The following is a 17,376-nucleotide window of genomic DNA, read 5'->3' as shown; positions in this document are numbered from 1 at the left end:
TATCAATCTGATTGGATTGATATTTCGGCTTCCGTGGCCTAACTGAACAGGCATTTTATTGTTTCATTCAAAACATTTTCTGAGAACTGACTATTAAGGGACACTTGCTCCTTGGAAGAGAAGCTATGACAAACCTAGACAGCATGTTAAAAAGCAGAGACTTTACTTTGCTGACAAAGGTCCATCTAGTCAAAGCTATGGGTTTTCCTGTGGTCATGTATGGATGTGAGAGTGAGAGAGTCAATTCCTAGGCAGGTTGATAAGAAGTCTGGGGTCCCCAAGGAGGCGAAAGGGGTCTGTGGTTCTCCAGGAGGAGATAGGGGTCTGGAATTCTCAAGGAGGAGGAAAGGACAAACTTTTTTTTTCTCTACATTCCTTAGTCTTAGCCACATAAAACCTTTTTTTTTTTCTTTAAGTCTGGAACTGATTACACAACTCAGTTTAAACTCTGTACTAGGGATTATATAACAACAATGCTTGAGGACAGTTTCTCCTTCCTGAAAGCCTTGGAACTAATCCTGTCATCTGAGAATGTATATTATGGGAGTGGGTCTGGTAGGATCTTTCTGTTGTTAAGTTCTAATCCTGTTATCCTGAAATGTAAATTGTGGGAGTGGGTCTCGTAAAATTGTCACAAACTTGAAACATTCTTTCGGTTTATTTTAATAACTAATTTAAAGCATACAGCTCCCTGGCTGACAGTGGTGGGGGCGCTCCATCCCCTTCTGAAGTCTCAGAAGCTTCCTCTGTCCATTTTAAAACTCGGCTACACAAAAGCTCGAGTGATCAAACCTGGTCCTTGGTCCCGAAGTTGAATCTTCTTTGGAGGTCACGGATCCGACACTGTCCACCGTAAGCTATCCTCTTGGGGGCTCGTCCAGGATCTTCAGGACAAGGAAAGAACACGCAGAGCTCTGGCCTCCCTGCTTTCTCAGCACACACATGGCCTGCTTTACTTTTTAGGTCTTCGGTGTCCTTGTGTGAGTGAATGACATGCCGTGTGAAGCGGTGATGAGCCCTGCTATGCAGTTTTGTGGTGCCTCATAATGACTGAAGGCAGCCCCCAAAAGGGGAGCCTTGTTGGGGGTTCATGCCAACCTGCCAAGGCCAAGAGACACCCAAGGTCCCTGCTAGGGGAGCAGCCAGAGATGGGCAAAGCGTGTGGACTGAACTTTCCTTTCTCGGTCAGCTTTTCCTGATCTCTTTGACCATTCTGTAATTGTGTGGGGAATTAGAGCTACTAACCTAATCTGTCGGATCACAGACTTTCACGGGAATTGTGATCCACGCTGTTATTATGCACTTTTACTTAGACACCGTGTATGGAAGCGCCTGGCCTTGCTAGGAGCCGAAAGTTGCAGGAGCACGTGTGGAGCGAGGAGGAGCTCTAGCTCCAGGAACGTCTCTCAGGCTAGATGTCACCCTCCTGGCTGCCTGCCCCAGGGGTCACAGGGAGTCTTGGTCACAGCCGTGTCTCCTGTCCATGTGGAGAGAAGCACTGCTGGAGACCGCGAGGCCTTTTGAGGACACGGGTTGGGAACTGCAGGGTCTGGTCAGGCTGGAAGTGCAACGGGCTTCCTCCTCTGGCGGCGCTAGCTCTTAGCGGGCCAGAGGAGGCTCTCTGATGGCTTTCGTCTCAACTCCTTAGATATTCCTTTCGTGGAATCTGTGGAAATGAACTGGAAGGAATGGCCCTAATAGTTCGAGAACAAAAATCACTTTTCCCTCGCTGGCCAGCCCTCCACCACCTCTTTGCTCTCACATACACTGGCGTGGCGACACTCAGGAGGGACATTCTGGTTGTTGTTCGTCCCTTTACGACTCACACGCTTCCCCTAGGAGTCCTAGCTTGGGAAACATTCTGGGAAAGCTACTCTCCTCCACCCCGGGAGGCATCAGAAGAAAAGGGCAAATCAAACCAAGGTCCTGGTGTTATAGAACTCAGTCTGGGATGCCATCAGGTCTACCCCGGGGGCATCTCCACCCAACCTTGGTGGTAGAACTGGGAGGGCAGACAGAATGAAAACCACAATCACAGAAAACTAACCAATCTCATCGCATAGACCACAGCCTTGTCTAACTCAGTGAAACTATGAGCCATGCCATGTAGGGACACCCTCTGATGGAGAAGGATAAGCCTAAGGAAGCTTCCTGATGGGAGAGACTGACTGAGGGGGAAACTGGGTCTTGTTCTGATGGGTGAGGCCATGCTCAGTAAATCTAATCCAATTTTCTATGTTCCCTCCCTGTTATTTACCTGGGGCCAAACTATGGTGGAGAAAGGTCCCATGCAGACACTGCTGCACTCAGTGCCCCCGACCCTGCAGCACGCCACCGCCAGCCCACGCCTCCACCAGAGACTCCTGGATGCTCATGGGCAAGTCTGGGTCAGTCTCTTGTGGAGTCACTGCTCCTTTCTCCTGGGTCCTGGTTTGCACAAGGTTCTGTGTGTGCCCTCCAAGAGTCTGTCTCCCCAGTCCTGTGTAAGTTCTGACAGCTCTATGGTGGGGTTACTGGCGACCTCCTCCAAGAGGGCTTATGCCACACCCAGGTCTGCTGCACCCAGAGCCCCTGCCCCTGCAGCAGGCCACTGCTGACCTGTACCCCCTCAGGAGACACTCACACACAGTTCCGTCTCAGTCTCTGTGGGGTCTCTGGGTCCTGGTGCGCACAAGGTCAGGGCTGAACAGGAACCCAGTTGGCTGGGGAGTGAGCCACAGGTGAAAATCACATTGCTCACATCATCCAGGCTTGAGACAAGGCTGCAGAGCTGGGCTTTCTGCCTGAATATGTCTTTTATCTGGTGGTCCAGCTGGAGGAGAGATACCACATGCTGTCATCTGGTATCACCACACTGTATTATCAGTAACACTGCCAGCCCCTTGGAGCTGATGCCCCTTGGACAAGGATCCTGGATAAGTCCTCCTGGGCAGGCAGAGTTTATCCCTGGCTGCTCTTTCGCTTGGGGAGGAGGGATTCCACTTCCACAGCCTTCTGGCTGTGCCAGGGTGCGGATCAGATCCCATCTGGAATGAAGAGGCTGATACAATGACAACCCCAATGCCCCTCACCTGGGAACAGAAGACATATTCAAGTGCAGAATCAAGTTGTATCCCAGAGAATGGTGACAGGAAGGAGGCTGGAGGTGAGGGAATTATGTTTTCCCTTTCCACAGTGCTGATGGGGATTCTCTTCCTGAAGTGAGCAGAGGGGACTTGGCCAAGGGAACGCCTTTTGTCCAGAGGCCAGTCCTGGCAACGTGGCAGCAGCCACGATTCAGGCAAGAGAACCTTCTGGAGGGGCGAGATGCTGCACATTAGGGCCAAGGAGGGCTGATATCTATCTTCTGTTTCTCTATTTGGTATTATACAGTCAACTTTTGTTAGCCATTGCAGTCAGTCTAGCTGGATTCTGAGGGTTTAAGGAATGTACCTATTTCTACAACTGGGACTCAGCCTGGCAGAGATGATTCTGTAACTCTGCCATCCTATACGGTAGCTGCGCCCAAGCTTGCACTCGGTCGCTTCAGTCACGTACGACCCTTTGCAAACCTGACTGTAGCCCACCAGGCTCCTGTGTCCATGGGATTTTCCAGGCAAGAATAATGGAGTGGGTGGCTATGCCCTCCTCCAGGGGATCTTCCCCATCTAGGGATCAAATCCGCATCGCTTGCGTTGCAGGCAGACTCTTTACCCCCAGCTACCAAGGAAGCCCAATATGGTAGCCACTTGTGGCTACTGAATGCTTAAAATGTGGCTAGTCTTAAGAGAGATGTGATTTAAATATAAAGTATATTTTAGCTTTCAAGGACTTACTACCAAAAAAGAGAATGTGAACTATTTCACTAATATTTTAAAAATTTGATTACCTATTGAAAATAATTTGGATATACTGCTATAAAGAAGACATTATTAAATTAACTGCACCTGTTTTTCACTTTTAAAAATGTGGCTACCAGGAAATTTAAAATTACATATGTGGCTTGCACTGTTTCTATTGGAAGGTGCTGTTCCAGAAGTCTCCGGATGACTTTCAGAAATTCTGAGGTGAGTGAGTGGCCAAGATGTGAAGACACCAGCAGAATGGATTCAGCACGCTAGCGTCCCTTGGGGAGTTCCCAATATAGGTGATTCAGGAAACCCCCGTCGAGGATGGACTCCAGCAATGTTAGTTGGGTACAAAGGAGAAGAATGACCTCAGAGGGCTGGACCTGTGGGTGAAGTCCAGGAATAAGAGAACTGGAGATTTTAATTTTGCACCAGAACATCTGTCCAGAAACCCAAGATGGGGCTGAGAGGTAAGAAGCCCCCAGGTGCATCCCAAAGAGCTTGAAAGTGGCTTCCAGTTTCAGCAACCAACTAGGTGATCCTATTTCAGGGCCTTAGGAACTTACTCACAAAGACCCTGTTGATCATGGCTGTGGATTTATGTGTGTGTGCTTGGTCGCTCAGTCATGTCTGACTCTTTGCGACCCCACAGACTGTAGCCTGCCAGGCTCCTCTGTTCATGGGATTCTTCAGGCAAGAATACTGGAGTGGGTGGCCATGCCCTCCTCCAGGGGATCCTCCCAACCCAGGGATCGAACCCAGGCCTCCCCCATTGCAGGAAGATTCTTTACCATCTGAGCCACCAGGGAAGCCTATGGGTTTTATGCCATGGGTTAAATCGTACATCCTGAGCAACAACTCCACATTATGAGAACATGCTATCGCTCAGAGCAGTGGGCACACTGGTGCTTTGCCCAGATCCCTTTCTTGTTCTGGGAACCCATTCCCCAGCTCCTGGGACTCTTCTGCTAATAAGCACAAGCTGCGGGCAATTCCCTGGCCATCCAGGGGTTGGGACCCTACGCTTTTACAGCCACTGGGGGTGCGGGTTCAATCTCTGGTCAGGGAACTAAGATCCCGCAAGCCGAGCGGCATGGCAAACACAAAACTACAGCTGTGAGCCCTTTAGATGACTGCCTGTGGGCTCCAGGGACCCCCTTGCCTGTTCAGAGAGTTCAAGTCCCCACGGCCAGCGACTGACTGGTGTAGGTCATGAGACTTGGCCCCAGATGGAATGACTGAGCTGCCACCTCTGCTCAGAGGCCTCCTGTGACCACGCTGAGGCTACGTCTGAAATCACACTCTTGGCCTCTTCCCTTTTCTGGTCCTGCTCCCTGCGCGCCTTTCCTGGTTTCTCAGGGAGGCACTTCCTTAATAAGTCACTTGTTCCCAAAAGCTCACCTTTGGTTTTCCTTCTGGGGAACCCCACCAGAAAACAGTCAGACTTTATTGTGGGTGTTGGTCTTGACCTTGGGTGGTGGCCAGGCACTACACATCCATCGACTGTGTGGGATTCCAAGCCCTCGGGATACTCTTTCTGAGAGCCCTGGTTGTGCGTGCAGAAGGGCAGCGACCACAGGGCCAGGAGAGGGCCCGTGTGTGGCCTGCCTCACTCCGGGCCATGGCCATGAAGCAACCATGAACATCACACCAGCAGCCACAGGACTTCCCTCCGACCATTTATTTTGTTGCTGCTTAATCAGGCTCTTTCCCAACACGTCGCCATCTCCAGCATCACCTCTCGTCCAGAAAGTTGAAACCATGCCCCGCCTCTCGTCATCTTCACAATACCCTCTGCTCTCTTAATTTAAAATATATCAAAGCAAAGATCGAAACAGGACCTTGGCTGAGTTTTGCAACACGGAAGTATATTCTAGGCCTATGTTTATAGAAGGTGGTGGGTGGGAAAGAATGACGAGTCCAGGGATGCTGGGGGGATATCCACGGCAAGGGCAGTCACACGGGTGGGCAAGCAAGATGGGGAAGGCCGTCTGAGGCCTTGGGGCTTCAGAGTCATCAGAAACTGCTAACTTACTGATGGGGAGAGCCTTAGAAAAATCTACAAATACACACCGTCTCCACACGGGAAGTGCGCACTTCCCCTTAAGGCAGACTAAAAAAAGAAAAAATGAAAAAAATGAAAGCCCCCAAACACACATTAACCAAGCACAAAAACACACAGCAAACAATCTTAAGTCTCCAGATAAACATTCACAAATAGGCACTTGGTGTCTTCAGCTCTGGGGTTGGAGAAACCTGGGGCTTGGGCCCCCAAAGGCAGGAGCCGCTGTTCCCAAAGTGGGAACAACAGCTTCTGAAGGTGCTGGGGCCCCATCTGCTGGGGGGCACTGGCCCAGCTGGACGGGCAGGAGGCTTGTTTAAAGGAGACCCACCCCTCTCATTCCACTGCGACAGTGACTTGTGGAAGCTCTGCATCCTGTGCATTCCCTGAATATAGTGAACTGGTATTTCTAAAGAGCGCATCACCAAAAGGGCAGATGCTGGCCATTTATATGTGGGTGGCTGCCTCCTGGAGGCAAGCGCAAGGGCCAGAACCCGCTTGCTACAGGGCCCTGTACCCTCAGAGCCCACCACTGTGCCTGGCACTCAGGCACACAATATAGGTTTGCTGAATGAGTGAATAATCCAAGATCTCATTCTTCAGGAATTCAAATTTACAACCTTTTCATTGGTTATAAATCCGTTCCTTTTTAACTCTCGAAGTGGAATTATAATTCACTTATTCTCTGAAGTCAGCTGCCCTTAAAGGAAATTTTAAAGCTGAAACTAAGTCTTTTCAGTGGGAGCCAGAGAATGAATCTGATTATGTCCAAATGCTAGGATTTTCAGCATGTACTAAGAAACTTCAGTGGGGATCATCGGTCCATCTCTAAGGCCAGTAGCTGGCCCAGAACTGGCTGTTAGGGCTAGAGGTTAGGGCAGGGTCTTTACGTCTTGCTCCTGACATCTGGAGAGGAGAGGTGGGTCTTTAATTGTGTCCTATGGTGGGGAGGTCTGAGTGTGGCTGGTGGGGAAGAAGTCCTTGTCTAGCTGCCTGGAGAGATGGCATCAGAGCAGGAAGTGGAGGCCGTGAGAGGAGATGGGTCAGGGGCGGCCAGAGAATCGAGAACCCAGCAGAGAAGATGGGTAACACAGTTCACCCTGGGGCATCTTTGCACACGGAACCCTGAGGCCATGAGGATGCTGGGGGTGGGGGTGAGGGGGTGGAACTCCCAAACATCTGGGAGAGCCTGGGTCCATGAGAAAGATGAGGCAGATGAGGCAGAAGGAGCATCTCAGAAATGGAGAAGGCTGTGCTGATGAAATCTGCTGCCAGCGAAGGGTCTAAGCGCGATGACTGGATCCTCGGGGAGCGGGGAGCTGCCAGCGGTGTCTACACCGCAGAGGGCAAGCAAGGGGATCTGCGGCAGCCTGGAAAGGAATGAATAAATGGGGTGGCCCCCTGGACAAAGGGCAGTGGATTTCAAGGATGACGGCAGTTCTAGGTACACCTGGATCCCAGAATCCCCTCCATGCTGGCTGCCTTGGCCCTCGGGGCATGGCTACTGGGCAAACTGGTCGTCCCAGAGCCTCTTCCCGTCTCCTCTCATTCCATTTTGGACAACAGACTAAAGACTCTGGGGAAGGTTCTGGGTCCTGGGGTTTTTGGCTTGCTTTTCACATCAGGGCTACACAGACTCTGGCCAAACGTTCAGCTATTTTCAGGACGGTCAGCGTGGAGGTTAACAGGGGGAGGTGACACTGTGGATGCTGACGCCCTTGTGAGGGAGGGCAAAGGCACGGATACCCCACACCCCTCCCCAGTGCTTGAAGGCCCCTCAGTGGCGCCCGCAGTCCCGTTCCGGCAGGGGGTGCTCTGGGGGTACGAAGAGTCTGGAGAAGTCAGGGAGGGCGGGGGCACCCGGGCCCCTGTGGTGTCAGCCCCGACAGCTGGGTTTCCTCCTTTTTGTTATACAAGCGCCTGACTCGGCTTTGGTTGCTGAGTACTCACTTCAAACATGGTGACCTTGAGTAAACACGCTGCCAGCTACCTGACTGGGTAAGGAGCCAGGCCGCCTCCCCTCACTGAGGCCCTTTCTTCTAGAGATCTTAGTTGATTCTGATAACTGACAATTGGGGCTACCTTTCCCCCCCCCTTCCCTTGCTTTAAATTTCCACTCTCCCATTTAAAATTCACCAAGAGAAAGCCCTCAAAAAACCAGACCCCCACCCCCAACTCGCATACAAGCAGAGGCCCAGTTTCCTGGGTTCTCTCCCCACGACCTCGCTGTGTGGCCCAGGTGTGCCAGGCAACTTCCGGGTCCTGTAAGTAAAAGTGAAATTGAAAGTAGAAACGTTTTCCCCAAGTTCCCTGATGGCTATCGCTGAAGGGCATCCTGCAGCCACGCTAAGAACCAGAGGCTGGTGCGGCGCCAGCACGGCAGCTGTGGGGCCGCGGCCGCTCGCGGCAGCCCCGCGCAGGTCAGGGCTCCATGTGCCACCACTTGAAGGCGAAGGGCTTCCGGCGCACGTTGGTGCCGCAGTGCACCTCGCCCAGAAACCTGTGGTAGGCGGAGATGTCGTCCACGAAGGTGCAGCAGAGGCCCAGGGGCTCCAGCAGGGAGCGCACGTGCGTCTCCAGGCAGCACACCTCTTCCACCTGGGGCCCGAACGGCTTGGGGATGCCCAGGTCCTTGTCGAGCACGATCATGTTCACCTGTGGGCAGGCGGTGCCGCGGTTACCTTCATGGAGCGTCTGCTCTGCCCGCCCTGTTCCGAGCCCTCCAACAGCCCTGCGATCCAGGACTGTGACTACCCCCACTTTACAGATGAGGAAGCTGAGGCTCAGAGGGGGCTATGCACTCCATACACGGCAGAGCTAAGTGGAAAGCCTAGCAACCCGCCCCGGGTGTATGTGTATGGACATACATGTGCATGCGGCTGTGTGTGTATGCATCGGTGTGTGCACTGCGGGCACGCACGCACGCACGTATGTTTTCATGTGCGTATATACGCATCTGTGTTTCTTGTGTGTGAGTGTTTTAACCTCTTTCTAGCTCATAGAAGACTCTCCTCTATGATAACAAGAATCTGTCTTGTCTATAAAGGCCCTTTGAATTTACAAAGCACTTTCCACTGTGTTAAGGTGAAGCCTCCCCCAGGATCCCAAGGGGAACCAGAATGAGCAGTCTTCCCGGCAGGGTGAGTGCTGGGGTGGGGGGCCGCACGGCAGCTCAGCGGGCCTGGGGTCTGGGCCTCCCACTCGGCCAGCCTCAGCCAAGGGGTCCCTCCGGGTCTGGCCCGCCCCTACTGACAGTTTGGGTGAGGTCCGGAGCCCAGAACACCTCACCATGTTTGGGAAGAAGGCCCTGGCCTGGCGGTTCTTGTCCATCTTGAACAGGGCGGGCAGGTCGATGATGTCCTGCTCTGTCAGTCCCAGCTCCTTCTTGAGGATGTCGCGGTTCCAGTCCAGGCAGCGCTGGGTGACGGGGAAGAAGGGAGGGCGGGCGAGTGAGGGGCACCCTGACACCTCTGTCCACCTCAGCCCTGCCTGAGGCATTAGACCCGGGGCCCCAGCACTCCAGGGAGCGTGCAGGGCTCCTCCAGCATGGGGCCACCTCTCCCATGCCCCTCCCACCCGCGCTGAGAGTAAGAGAGAACGAGAGAGAAAGTCACAGAATTCATACCAGGAGCTCCCAGCAATGATACTCAGCACTCATTTACTGATCACCAACTACGAGTCAGACCCTAAGCGCTTGCCGTGCAGCATCCCACTGAATCCTCAGGCCACCCCAGGCGGTAAGAACAAGAGTGCCCATGGTCTTGATTAACAATAAACACTAATCCGCATGAGCGCCCTCAGGGTACGGCTCTCAGTGCTGCACGTATGCTCCTTGTCTCAACCTCAGTCTCACGAGGTGGACACTATTGGTATCCCGTTATTGGAGACCAGGAGGCTCGGTGGTAAAGAATCTGCCTAACAAGACTCAGGTTCAGTCTCCAGGTCGGGAAGATCCCTGGAGAAGGAAATGGCAAGCTACTCCAGCACTCTTGCCTGGGAAATCGCATGGACAGAGAAGCTGTTGGACTACAGTCCATGGGGTCACAAAGAGCCGAACGTGACTGAGCGACTTGAGTCATGTTCTTAATACACATCTTGAGTATTAGAGACGAGGGAAGCTAAGACAGAGTCCTTAGTGAGTGGCCCAGAGTCCTAGTGCGGAAAGCGAGGGGTCATGGTCTGACCTCAGATCTACCTGACGCCAAAAAGTGAAACAGAGAGGGGTTGCGATAAAGTCAACTTTCAACCGGCCGTGAGACGTTTGGGGACCTTTGGGAAACTTGGGGTTGCTTCTCCAGCATCCACTCCACCCCCCCCGAAATGCAGCAGCCAGTCGCTGGGTTGAGCTGTTGTCTCCTCGCGACGGCTGGTGCCCCTGCCCCTTTGTTCCAGGGGTCAGTTCAAGGGCAATAAACTAGGATTGAGGCAGTCAGCATATGAAATTCCTCTGGCTATAATAATCGTTTCAGGTTGGCGCAGAGTGAAATGCAAAGCTTTTGTTTAATTGTTGGCGGCATGTAAGACCTCTTCCTTTGTGGAGGTATGAGGGGGTGGATGGGAGACCTTGAACTGCTACAACTAAGCTCCTGCCAGGAGGGTGCCTGCAGAGCCCAAGTGCAGAGATGGAGCCAGAGCCCTGATGAGCCTACGCCTGAAATCCACGCCACTGTCGAACTTTCGACTTGTATGAGCCAGTCGTGCCCTTTTGTCTAAATATGTCTGAGTTTTTTTTTAAACTTGGTGCTTTAAATATGCCCACGCAAACAGAGATCTAATTCAACTAAATAGGACCCTGTTGACTGGTTTCTACTTCTGGATATAATTTTGAGATTTAGGAATTCAGAAAGTAGGATTCATCCATAGATAGAGAACTTCAGGAATCTGTGACCCCTAAAAAATAAAGCTTCAGGGCGTATCTTCATATAAGAGTTTTCCTGGAAGTAGGTCTGTAGTTTTCGTATTTTGGTGTCTGTGGGTCTTCCCCAAATGTTGCGGGCTCTAGCCTTACAGAAACTTCGGCTCTTGAGCACCGCTTGGTACATGTTCCTTCCCAGGTCTCCTGTCTGCTTCTGGCCTCTGCTGGCCTGCACCTCCCCTCACTGTCACACCCTTCAGCTTCCAGTAAGGAGTAAGTCAGGCAGGCGGGCCGCCATCCCCTAGGGCGGCCCCAAGGCAGCCTCTTCCCTCCCACAAGGCCCGGCTCACCTGGAAGTACTGGTTCTCCTGCACAAGGCTCTCATTGGACAGAATCTTGTTGATGGTGATGCGCTTGCTGCTCATCCCGCCCAGGCCTGTGGGGGTCAGAGGACAGGGGATGGTCTATGTCCTGCCTGGTGCTCCTCTTTGCCAAGACTCTCAGCTTCTGGGCTACCTCTCAGGACGAGGCCGATGGAGCAGGGACAGGCAGGAGCGTGGGAGGGCAGCCCCTGCAGACGCTTCTTTCCCCAGGGCTGGCCATGTCACCAGGGCCAGGGAAGAGGGGGGCCGCTGCCTTGCTCTCTCTCTAGCCTGAGGGTGGGGTGGCAGAAGAGGCCTGCTTTCAAGGATGAGCAGCAGGCCAGGGGGAGGGTGGCAGAAGCGACCTCCTTACAGGGAAGAGAAGCAGGCCAGGGGCAGGGTGGCAGAAGAGGCCTGCTTCCAAGGACGAGCAGCGGGCCAGGGGGAGGGTGGCAGAAGCAGGGGGCCAGGCGGCGACGCCCTCCTGTTTCAGGCCCGCCTCACGCCCGGCCCCCGTGCTGTGCTGGGCCTGCATCTATCTCCTGTCAGCTCGTGGGGGCCCATGTGGTTTCTGATTGGTGACCTCCAACGCTTAGGGAGCACCTGCTGTGTAGCAGGGAGCCGTCTGGAAATTCACTGCGGTAGCTCAGTAGTCTCCCCCCATCTCTTATCAGGTAGCTTCCAGCATTAAAGATGAAGAAGCAGAGGCACAGAGACGCTCCCTGACTCATCCGAGGCCTTACAGCTGGTGCCTGAGCCCGCAAGCAGACCAGGAAGCCAGACTGCAGAGCCTAGCTATAGACGCCTTTCTTCCGTGTCTGATGCTGGTCCACTGCGTTTCCTAGCTTTGCAGCTTGTTAGTGGCAAACAGATGGGGGCTGCTGCTGAGCTGTGTCCAACCCCTTGGACATATCTGTACAAAGATAGTAGCTCCTGTACCTGTGGGGAGCTTTGAGGGGTTAATATAGAAAGCAGCTTTCAGAAAGTTGAGACTCATGCCTGCCAACCTAAAAAGTTCCTATCGGTGGGAATTAAAAAAGGATAGTGGTCTTAAGCTTATCTTGTCTGTCCCAGACACTAGTCACTATCAGGAACGCTGCCTTTGGACATGGAGGGTGGTCATGTACGTAAGTATCAACCAGTCTGAGGGATACAGACTCTTGGGATTAGGTGGATTAGAGATGCCAACCTGAAAAGTGACAAAAACTAATTTACGGAAAAACACTTAAGAAATTGTCATGGAAAAAAAAAAAAGAAATTGTCATGGCGTCTCTAACGTGGGTCACTGAATCCACCTGATCAGCTCCCTTTGTTTCCATGGTTAATTTAAGAGCAAAGCTCCTCCCAGTCTGTCTGTCTCAATTACGTGTCTGAATTAACGGTTTCTCGCTCCAGGACTAGTGGTGAAGCTGTCTTGCATTGTGTTGTCAGCTCCCACTCTTCTTCCTGCCCCTAAACCGCAGGATGTACGCTCTTCTCTAGCTTGTTTCCAAAGCTCAAGGTCCCCGAGTGATGGCACTTAGCTTTTGAACCATTTAACTCTCCTCGGGGCTGGTGCCATTTGAAGTGTCCCACAGCACGTCCCGAAGAACCACAGGCCCCTGTCGAGGGTCATAAGGGGCAGTGGGCGGCTTGAGGTGGGGGTGACGACCACGAGGCCCACAGAGGCCAGGGCCGCCTCCCACCAGGATGACTCCATGGCCTCGGAGCGGGCTGGACAACCGGAAGTGGAGCTGGCTGTCCGGGACAAAGCGCTCACCGGCCCCGTCCTCCCAAAGGCCCCCGGGGGCCCAGCTCGCTGCCAGGGCCCCGTGGGCACTCACCTTTGAACATGATGGCCTCCCCATGGCCCTCCTTCTGCTTCTCTCTGAAGAGCTTGTAGCAGGCTGAGGTGCTGGCCATGAGCATCCGGAATTTCTGTGAGAGACCGTACGGCCGGCCGGTCAGCAGAGGGCAGGTGGCCGAGCCGCGGGGGGGCTCCTGCCCTGAGGACCCGGGGCCCTGCCTGCACATTGTCTCAGCCACCCATGCCGAGTGGCGAAGGCTGCCTGGCAGGATTTCTCTATTTCAGAGGAGTATTTCTCACCCTTCCTGCCACAGAAATTTTCCTGCCTCAGCAACGCTGTTGAGTCGAAGCTCAGAGTAAAAGGTGACCTTGGACAGAGAGGGAGAGCATCTCCAAGGGGCCAAGAGGCCCGGCCATTTGCTCCAGATTTCCAGGGTTATTAAGTTGCAGACATTTCTTTGCATTTCAGAAAACGAAAGACTCTCTCTAGGGCCCCAGGCCCCTACGCCATTGCTCTCCAGGGCATTACGGCCAGTACCGTGGCCACTAGCCCTGTGGGGTTATTGGACACTTCAACTGTGGCTGGTCTTAGTGGAGATGTGTGAAGAATAAAGCACACACCAGATTCTGAATGCTTGGTATGGAAAAAGAACATAAAACCTCTCATTATTAATTTTTATAATGATTACATGTTGAAATGCTAAAATTTCAGATTTATTGGGTTAAACATTTACTGGCCACAGCAACAACATACAAACCAGCTTCAGCCTCCTTCCTTCTTCCTCTGTACAGTCCATTTCCACTAGATACCCCCCTGCTGACAAGAGCTGGTAGTACAGGGCTTCCGCACCAGCCTCTCCCCTCCAGCCTCAGAGGTCAGCTCACCTTGGTGCCTGGGATGGGGACGAAGGTCATGAATTCATCCACGTGGCCCACGGTCAGCCAGTCTGAGTAGAGCTCCACGGGCGCCTGTACCTGCTGGGCCTGCAGGAAGTCCCGCACCACCCTGGTCATCCTCCGACCACCGGACCTGGGTGGGGTTGGGAGGGGGCAGTTCTTCAGAAGGTTGCCCGTCGTGCCTGTCTCGCCAGAGGGCTTGCAGGAGGAGTTCAGCCCCTGGAACCCAGCCTGGACCCAGCGTGGCATCAGCAGAAAAGTCATGAGAAGGAACCTGAGTTGCAGAGACACTGGCCCAGCTAGAAAGGCAGTTGAGTCCAGGGGGGAATAAGGAAGTGTCAGCTGCAGCCATGGTGTGTGTGAAGGCCATGGAGCCCGGCCTTTAGGCCTTGAGGGTGTCAGTGGGTACAGGGAGGCCAGCTTCTGTACCCAGGGGTCCTTCTTGGACTGCTGGAGGGGCTAAGGCTCAGGCAGAGTTCCAGAATCTGCCCCTGCCTATGTCCCTCTTTGCAAGTAACATCTCAGTTTCAATCTTCAATCAAGTGACGCCTCTTCCAGGAAGCCCTTCTTGACTTCTACACTCCCTGAGGTCTTCAATCTCCCCATTACCCTTACACTATAACCCAAGATCTTCACAGTGGCTGGAAAATCCGTTTTTGATCTGGCCCCCGTCTCTCTCTCCTACTTCACCTTACTCTTCCTTGTTCCGTAGGTACCTACTTAATCTTCCTCACTGCACCTGGTAGCACCCAGAGGTATCTTACTTGGCTGCTTGCTCCCACGTTTGTTTTCTGTATTGCCAAGACCCCCACTCATCTTCTCTCAGTGCTGCTCCTCCCCAACTCCTGCACCCTTCCCCACCTTATTTATAACCTCATCGTGGACCCTCCCATTTGGGGAAGAGGGTCATTTACTTAGTTTTACTTCCCTGGTGGTTCAGACGGTAAAGCGTCTGCCTACCATGCGGGAGACCTGGGTTCGATTCCTGGGTCGGGAAAATCTCTTGAAGAAGGAAATGGCAACCCACTCCAGTATTCTTGCCTGGAAAATCCCATGGACAGAGGAGCCTGGTAGGCTACAGTCCATGGGGTCGCAAAGAGTCAGACACGACTGAGTGACTTCACTTCACTTCATGTTAGATCCTAATTCACACTAAGATGTAAAGGTTAACTTGATTTTCTTTCCAAGAATGTCTATATCTTGTCAGTCATGGGCAGGTTAATTCTCCTAGCCAATCACTCCATGTCTGAGCAACCCAGTCTGCTCCGACAGAAACAACCGCTACCCCCCCAACCCCCACCCCCCTCCAGCCCCTCCCTGGCTTCTCTTACAGAGGGAAGCTGCTCCCGATGAGGATCCGGCCCAGCGGGTATGTCTTGCCATCCACGGTCACTGGCGGACTGACCTCCAGGTTCCCAAAGGAATCCAGGCTGGTGACAGTCTCAAAGAGTGGCTCCCGGGTCACATAGCCAAAGTCTGGGCCCTGGGCAGGGGGAACACACCCGTGGTTAGTCCCCCGTGGCCGGGAGCCCTCAGTCCCAGCCCAGCCACCCTCTGAGGACCACTTTTCACCACCTTTGGTCTGGCCCTGAGAGCACTTAGCTTCTGGGGGTTGCCCATTTGCTTCTTTTTTTTTTTTTAACTTCAATAATAGAACTATTTTATTAAACAAATGAACGTACTTATTTTGTACAACATGCATTTCTTTCTTTCCTCTGCCCCAGGAAGCCAGCGCTCTAGAACCCCATGTTTATAAAAACTCACTTTGGCAGCTACTATGACAAGGTGAAAAAAGTGCAATTCCGAAAGTAACAACACATAACCAAAGTGGGGAACAAAAAAAGGCAGAGTTGAGTGGGCCCAGTGCTGCTCATCTTCTCTCAAGAGAAAACAATTTAAGAATAGAAACTCTTGAGCATTATTTAAGCAGTACTGCCCAACTCTCTTGGTAGCATCTCTCTTTCAATTCCATTTATCTTGATGTTGTAACTAACTAATCTGTTACTTCTTTAAGAAATTCTGCCCTGGTTTATATCCTTTTCAGCGGCCCATATCCCTTTGAGCTTCATCCGACTCTTTGCGACCCCATGGATTGTAGCCCACCAGGCTCCTCGGTCCATGGGATTTTCCAGGCATGAATACTGGAGTGGGTTGCCGTTTCCTTCTCCACCATTTGCTTCTTACTCCCGCTGAAGAGCAGGAACCCCGCATGGGGAGGCTGTTTGTGAGCACGTCGGTATGAGTGTAAGTATGAGTGTGTGTGTGTGTGTGTGTGTGTGTGTGCACGCGCGCACATCTGTGTCTCTGCATCCGTCTCTATTTCTTAAACACAGAGAAATACTGGCAATTTCATGATTGGTCCTTGTTTTGTGCCATTGACATCCCTGTTCCTCTGCTGATGTGAGCAAGAAACGGACCTTTGCTGATGTTAGCTATTGATGGATGGGGGCTGTTTGTTACTACGATCTTACCAAGTGAAAGCTGGCCAAACATGCAAGAACGTCAGAGAAGTAACATATACACAATTTCAACCCAGCCCCAACCAACCATGTCTGTTCACTGAGCCCAGATGCAGCCTCAGACTCCTTCTTAGCACAGAGCTCTAACAGACTGGAGTTACATGATACAACCCCCGTAATGAGTGTGGCAAAGCCCCTGTGACTCCCTGAATTTTAAGTTTCCTTTCATGATTTTTTTTTTTTTTTGGTAAAAAGGTAGGGATCTTGCTTGAGAGCTTGCGCTGGGGCTGGAACGAAGCTTGTCTGACAGACATCCTTGCTAATAAAAATCATAGAGTGAGAAGACGTGGCTTATCCTGGCCCAGCTCAGAGGCTCAAGGGACAGCTGTGCCCAGAGGGGTGAATGGCTGCAGCTTAGCGCTTTCTCTCCTGGGAGCCCCAGAAGGCAAGGTGTGATCTGCCAGAGGCTGGGGCAGCTGGGGTTTTATAGCCTCACACAGGGGGCGGGGGGCAGGCACGCAGCACAGAGCCAGGCTCGGCCCAGGCCTCCAGGAACCGTGCAGCCCAGGGCACTGGTACCAGGCCAGCCTGGCACACTGCAGGCAGGTGGTGACCCGGGAAGAAGGTGAGAACAGGATCTGAGGCCTCGGTTCTCAGGCCTGTGGCCACTGCTGACCGGTCTGACTGCCCCTCGTGCTGGAGCAAGTGGACAGCCCGTACTGAGGACGTGCCAGGGCTGGGGATGAGGACCAGAGCAGCAGCTAACAACAGTCCTAGTGCTGGGAGCAGCACGGGCGTCTTAGATCACGCCTGCGGTCTTCGCAGCAAGTCTGTGAGACGGATGCCGTTCCAATCCCCGTTTCACAGACGAGCGCACTGAGGCCTGAGGAGGTTAAGTTGCTTGCCCAAGGCCACGCTGCTGCTAAGGGGCGGAACTGGGACTCGAGGCCAGCTCCATCTGGCGTTCCAGAGCTGTGTGCTCACTGGCCCTGCCATCTCCCCGTGATGAGGGGACAAGGTAAGTGAATGTTCTCAAGCAGCAGGTGCTGACTTGGTTAAGGGCTGCCTCTGAGCAGCTCTGATGTCTCATGGGAGGCTGTCCTGCATGTTACTTTGGGAAAGACCCCT

The 17,376-nt window shown here is 52.9% G+C and overlaps 1 protein-coding gene across 2 annotated transcripts in view; it reads right to left on the bottom strand.

The window, feature by feature from the left end:
- Positions 1-5,493: 5,493 nt before the first annotated feature.
- PADI2 (peptidyl arginine deiminase 2) overlaps positions 5,494-17,376 on the bottom strand; it is a 58,392-nt gene continuing 46,509 nt past the window's right edge. For both annotated transcript variants that reach the window (XM_006066574.4, XM_006066575.4), the window contains exons 11-16: positions 15,121-15,272; positions 13,778-13,922; positions 12,930-13,023; positions 11,095-11,180; positions 9,178-9,306; positions 5,494-8,544 (exon numbers count right to left, since the gene is read on the bottom strand). In XM_006066574.4, coding sequence (XP_006066636.1) covers positions 8,311-8,544; positions 9,178-9,306; positions 11,095-11,180; positions 12,930-13,023; positions 13,778-13,922; positions 15,121-15,272 — 840 coding nt within the window. In that variant the 3' untranslated portion in view covers positions 5,494-8,310. The remainder of the gene's footprint in view (positions 8,545-9,177; positions 9,307-11,094; positions 11,181-12,929; positions 13,024-13,777; positions 13,923-15,120; positions 15,273-17,376) is intronic.

Source organism: Bubalus bubalis, chromosome 2 (genome assembly GCF_019923935.1).
Source record: "Bubalus bubalis isolate 160015118507 breed Murrah chromosome 2, NDDB_SH_1, whole genome shotgun sequence".
In the NCBI taxonomy this organism is placed as follows: domain Eukaryota; kingdom Metazoa; phylum Chordata; class Mammalia; order Artiodactyla; family Bovidae; genus Bubalus; species Bubalus bubalis.
Note: the sequence above shows the minus strand (reverse complement) of the source record. Positions and strands in the feature narration are given on the sequence as shown.